Raw genomic sequence first — 6502 nt, forward strand, 5'->3', positions numbered from 1 at the left:
TAAATGGTGCGCCAAAGCCCCTAAATATCTTTCGATTCCCACGAAATTTGGCATAGCATACTAAGTTGAGTCTATAAAGATGTGTGCCAAGTTTAGTGAAAATCGGTTCAGATTTAGAAAAAGCTTCCATGTATATTTTCGTCCGATTGAGCGTATATATATTAACTCCTGAAGGACGTAGACCCGAGAAGTTGATAGGAGAGGAGTATTAGTTGGCCTTTAAATTGATCGCAAATCTATTGTCGTATGTACTCGGATGTGGGAGTTAAACTTAAATATTTACATGTGCTTACGTATTAATATATTATTTAGTAACTCATTACCACACTAGAGGGCGGAAATATAGCGCTGATCGCTTTCAAATTTTCCATGAGGTTCCAGTTATGGTCAAGGAAAACGCCTATAATTTTCGGCGATGATCAGATAATAATTTTGGGATGAAGTGGACCAAAAACTTATTTTTGGAACAGAGGGTGTTGATTTGTAAAGAATATTTTTTTAGTACCAATGAGAAATATTACCCAGGTTCAGAAGGCGAGTTAGAGATCCGTGGTCTTCCTAAAATGTTTAAATATGTCTCCAATTTTTGCCGAGAAATATTTCCACTCCAAAAAAATATATATTGAAATTTCGAAATCCATATATAGATTAGATTCCAAAAAAAACATATCGCTTCAATTCATTATTACAAGCGTTTTACTATCAAACCCCCCTTATTTCTTTGATGATTATCAGCAATGTGGTTTGGTTCGGTGCAAATTACCCAACGTCAAAATATTTTGGTTGCCATCGTTTATCGAGTCTTTTTATTTTTGGCCAACTCATCTAAGTCTTATCAAAAGGTGTGTCATGAGTCATTACAACAACAACAACAGTAATCAAAATGAAACTTACCACAAATACTTACCATCTTATCAGAAAAACCCCCGAAACAACAACAACAATAAAACAAGTGTGATTTCTTGTGGACATAATAATTTATAAAATATAGATTTTTCGATTTTATTTTCTTAAATATTTTTTTTAATTAAAAATTAAAAACAAACAACTTAAAACTTAATAATACTATGAGAAAATAATTTCAAAATTAAAAAAAAAAAATAATAAAAAATAAAAATAATAACTTGGAATGTATTTTCGTAATTTTTGGCGGAAAGCTTTTCATTTTTGTGGTTTGAACTTAAAGCTAAGGTAGTTAGTTTAACATATTTACATGGCTATGGAGCTTTTGTGTGAAGCTCTACCCCACCCACCTCACACCTTGGTACAATATTGATCACTGCTGGCAAACACTGGAGCTGGCTGACCCTCCACAGTATAGGGTGGTGGTGTATGGGCCAACACCTCATTCAACGTGGCTGAAGTATCCTGCCTTGACAACCTCAACGCTGTCATATCAGAATACGATTTTTTGAAAAATTTACTTATATAATTGGCAGTAATTAAGGCAGCCACAACACCTATCAACGAACCACACAAAACATCCGACCAATGATGCCAATTATCCATGATGCGTGTGAGAGCGGTAAACCATGCCACCATCACTAAGGTGAATTGTATAAAATGTCGGGTCAAATCTGATCTGCGCCAATGCATACGCTTTTGCAAATATAGGGCAGCATATACCATACAATAGAAAGTCATACTTGAATGGCCACTGGGAAAGGAGAGGCGCGCCTGGCGAACATCAGCTGATGTAAAGCCGGTCCCCAAACAAAAATAATTCTCCACATAACGATGTTGATTAAAGGAATCCGCACATGTCGAACCATCTGAAAATTGTGGCTGACACACAGCCATAAAGTGGGGCCTCAGCCGGCCAATGGTATATTTTCCCACTTCCGTGGCATCGAAGGTCAGCAGGACACCAAAGGAAAAGTAAACCACTTGTTTGAAAAAATTGCAACACCATATCGGTATGCGACAGCCCCAGAGGTATCTTCTACTGCTGATGGTACCCTTTTTATATTGCCTTATATACTCGCCAATGCCAATGATGATAAGGGGAGGTATTGTCAAAATTACTCCCAGCATGACGGGAGTTACGGTGTTGTCCTTGAACGGGTAACGTATCGTCTCATCGTCGCAGAAGAAGCCACGACGGAAGGGTTCAATGGCAAATTCACATAGGGCTATTGGTATTAGCAGGACAATTATGATAAGGAGATCCAGTAATATGCGATGTAGAAGCTTACGATTTTCCGCCAATTCTGCTGTGGTGGGTTCGATTCGTTCGCTAGTTGTTTGCATTTTGAGGAGGGTTGGATTTTCTTTTCTTTGGGGTTACAGTTTTGAAAATGGGCTGAACGGATGTAGGTTCTTAACTTCGCAGGTCTTTTCACTTCTCTATACGATCTGGAATGGGTTTCAATATGTTTTTTTGGTACCGAAAAATGCTCAGATTCTTGGCTTCTCTATATGCTGAGATTTTAATGCACGTTCCGGGTATTTCGGGTACAGAAACTTCTCAGGATCTTAACGTGTATATAAGCTGCAGTTTTAATGGCGTTTGGGATATTTTTACTTGAGAAAATTTTCTGTGGTTTTTAGCTTCTCTATACGCTGCGATTTTAATGCTCGTTTCGGGTATTTCTGGTACAGAAAATTCTCAGGGTTTGAACTTCCCTATAAGCTGCAATTTCCCATGAAGGTCAGGATAATTTCTTTACGGAAGTTTGTCTGCCAATCCGAATTTTTATTATTTTTTATTCCGCAAAAGTTCGGACGAGTGTAAGACGGCCTCGTATTTACTGTTTTTTTAGGTAATATATTTCCGACTTTTTCGGTTACTTAGCTTCCGGATTCACTTAAAACATAATAGCTGCCTTTAATAGATTCTTACTTCTTACGAAAGTTCTTTGCAATTGCCGAACAATATTTCATCGATTAGCTGTCACTGGCTCTTTATCTTTTAATACTTATATATGTGGTTGCTTTACTCTCTCGCTCTCTCCTTCTCTTCAATAGCTTTCTAAGGTATTCCTCTCCCTCTCTTTTCGTATTTATCTCTTTACAATGTTTTCTGCAAGCAGCTTGAATTATTGTTCTCCTGATATACGTTATCGCTACTCAGTACGTCTCTCTCTCTCCTTGCTCTCTGTTCGGTTGTTTATTTGGGCTTCGTTTCAGTGGGGAGAAATTGGCTTCCAGTGTTCGCTTAGCTGTTACGCTGTTGAATTTCAATGATTGTAATTCTCAATCACATGGAATTTATACGGAGTATAAAGGGCGGAGGGTTGAGGGTGGCAAAATGGAAGTTTTTCAGTTACCTAGGAATCGTTAACGTAAGGAATTTTCTAGTGTTCTTAGTTTCTTATTCTGTTTGCGTTCTCGTGGGTAGAAATTAGTCATAGGTCCGCTGCGCTGAACTTCAATAGTGTGTAATTCTCATCCACTTGCAATTTTATGGAGCATAAATGACTGGGAGTTTGCTGAGGTGAAATGGGAGTTTTTACGTTCTCTTGAAATTGTAAACGTAAGGAATTCCCCGATATTTACAGTTTTTTTTTATTTTGATTGCGTTCTTGTGGGTAAAAGTTGCTTCAAACAGACGATATGTCTGCTATGCTGTACTTCAATGGCAACGTAATTCTCATTCACTTGGAATTTTTAAAGAAGATATATGACAAAGGGCTTGCTGAGAGGAAATGGTAGATTTTTGTGTTCCCTAGTTAACGTCCACACTTTTTAAGTGCTCTCTTTTACTTATTCTAACTTTGTTATGTTGGGGAGAAGTTGAACTTCAAATCTTCAATGGACTTTCAATGTTGAACTACGAGGGTGTAATTCTCATTCACGTTGAAATTTGACAGACTATAAAAGCAGGTAAGTTTTTCTTACAAATAATGGACGCCTATGATGTAGACGGGACGTTTGAAGGATGGAAAATGTTCTTGCTTCAAAATTTCCTCAGGTTTTTAGTAAAGACGACACTAAATGCGGTTCGACAAACTCTGCTGACTATTTTCCAATGGCCAGGATATATATCGTCTTGTAGCTGCCTCTTTGTGTTGATTTTTTCGATTAGTATAGTATCTGCATTGATCTTCCGTGTCTTTATTGATCGATTTTCAAAGTCGAAGAACTCTTTGATTGGTCTCCAGTTTTAGCTGCCTTTTTTGTGTTACAATTCGGGGTTCCTGAAGTAGTCTTCTCTAAAGTTGATGATTATTTTTCTCCAAAATTATTTTCTAGTGATTTCTTGATCCGACTGCAATATTCTGCTTATTTTTACTTAAAAGTCGAGTAACTTCTTTTTGGTATTTTTTGAGGTTATTGCTTTGGTTGATCTTCAGCTATAGCTGCCTTTCACCTCGAGTAATAATCAGGGCTCTTCGATGGACGTTTCTGAATAAACTTCGATGGAAGTCTCGGGTTTCTAATTTCTCTAATAGCTGCAACGAAGTCTTTTCCAAGAGATGCCTTTACTCTGCCTCTAACGAATTGCAGTTAAAATTTGGGACATTCTTGAGCTGTGTTCCGGGTATTATTTTTTTAATTGTTTCTGTTTCCAAAAATTTCTTGTTTATCCGGTTTTTATAAGTTCAGACAATTTCGAAAGAAATGTCCCTCTTTTAGCTGCCTTTTTACTCTTCTCAAGATCAATTATCTTTCGACAGAGCTTCACACTTATTTTCGTTAAAATATATTCCAATAATCCAAAAAATTTCTTTGGAAACCTTGTATGTCTTTAAGGATTATCAAATCGTTCTATTTTCTCAATGATAATTTTTTCGCGCCGGTATTGAAGTATATTTGCTTATTTCAAAATTGTATTACACAATTCCTTTCAATTTTGCTCTTCGATGAACCGTAAAATATAGTTGGTGCACGTGTTCTAATTCTCATTCACTTGGTAATTTTTATAGATTTTAATATTTGTATTATTTTTTCGTTGCTTATATTTTGAAATATTTATTTATTTACCGACATTCAATTTATTTAGTATTTGAAATATATTTTTCGAATTTCACTTCAATGATTTTTTGTTCAATATTCTGTAATGGAAACAATTCTCATTCAGTCGATTCACTTTAAAATTCTTATTAATTTTTTGTTACAATTTTATTCCGATTTAATTTATTTATATTCAACTGCTCCAAATACCGCAAAATATTTTTAATTCTCCGAATACCCGGCTATTGATCGATCGTGATTTCGTTTGTTTTTATTTTTATTTGCAACTAATTTGTATTCAGTGTTAAACAAATATGTATTTTGGAATTTCTCAATACCGTGGTTGTTGTTTTTTTTCGCGCACGGATGAGTCTCTTAACTGATCTTTAAACAAATCTATTCGTCACAGTTTTTTACACCCGATTGGTAGTTATGTGCGTAGCGTTCGTTCATACGTAACCCGCTAGTTCGAAAGTTCGATGTGTTGTGTTGTCGCAGGCTCGTTTGTTGTCGTTAGACTAAAGTTCTCTGCATTGATGACATGAAATTTTATATTCAAAGAATACAGACATCACCAATGAGAATGACAATCGGGTTTGGTGAGAGAGCACGATATTCAACGAACAACAGCCAAGAGAGCAATAAAAACGGCAAACAGCAAAAAAAACAAACGTAGTTAAATGAATTGAATTGCCGCCGCTGATGTTTGATAATGATTAACCAAGCAAGGCAGCCAACCATCCGACCGAACGACCGTCGGATCAACACCAGCAGAGTTATCCAAAAATGAATCGAAAATGAATTGGGTGGTTGAATTTTAACGGCAGCACAATGTGCGTAGCAGACAGACAGACTGTCGGGTGTAATGAGTCTCGGGTTAATAATTCTATCTTCTCTCTTTCTCCCTCCTCTGGTTAGAATTTTCTTTTACAAGTAGATTGGTGGTTTACACTTTTTCTGCGGGTACTTGAACGTGCGTCTGGGGAGCTCTTCGCCGTCACTACGCGAATTGTCATAAAAATTGTGACGGGGTGTAATCTTATGCGACATTGATCATTACTTTTTAGTTATTAAGGCATTCAAGTGGCGGTAGCAGTAGTGACAGCAGCAGAATTCTGTTCTCATTTAGGTGTAGCGCTAGTTTGTTCTGCTTCGAGTACTGTGTGTGCGCCTCCGTAAAAATCAAAACAATAGCGGGTGCAAAAATAAACTGCCATGAAGTTGTAAATAAATCACCAAAACGTAAATAGACACCACCAACAACCACCAGCACCACCGTCAACTGTTGGAAATCTCACACACGGATCGAGATTTGACGAGATTGGAACACTGAAAGAAAATAGAAGGGAAAATTACAGATTTTTGTTAGTAACAAAAAAAAATTGTGAGGTGCTGAATTCGACCAGTCTGAAATTTTATGAGATTCCGAAACAAAAATTTCCAGTTCCTAATTATTTTAGAATACATTACCTCATGATCCAGAAAACTTAAATTTCATTCGGATTGGAAAGTAAAGATGTGCATTTGCAGTATAGTTGTTCCCTCGGTCCCGTCCAACTTTCTGCGGATCAATTTCCCAAGCCTGGGTAATAATTCGCCATATTTT

At 36.7% G+C, this 6502-nt stretch overlaps 1 protein-coding gene across 1 annotated transcript; it reads right to left on the reverse strand.

Moving 5' to 3' along the window:
• Positions 1-1254: 1254 nt before the first annotated feature.
• LOC133323358 (putative phosphatidate phosphatase) lies at positions 1255-2250 on the reverse strand. The gene has a single exon (XM_061532295.1). The coding sequence runs from the start codon at positions 2248-2250 to the stop codon at positions 1255-1257; it is 996 nt and encodes a 331-aa protein (XP_061388279.1).
• Positions 2251-6502: the final 4252 nt, after the last annotated feature.

Source organism: Musca vetustissima, unplaced genomic scaffold (genome assembly GCF_032173495.1).
Source record: "Musca vetustissima isolate MV318-11 ecotype Yass unplaced genomic scaffold, APGP_CSIRO_Mvet_v1 utg13362, whole genome shotgun sequence".
In the NCBI taxonomy this organism is placed as follows: Eukaryota; Metazoa; Arthropoda; class Insecta; order Diptera; family Muscidae; genus Musca; species Musca vetustissima.

What these genes read in the sequence shown, in the direction of transcription:
- LOC133323358 (XM_061532295.1), bottom strand. Translation starts at nt 2,250, where the DNA reads ATGCAAACAACTAGCGAACGAATCGAACCCACCACAGCAGAATTGGCG.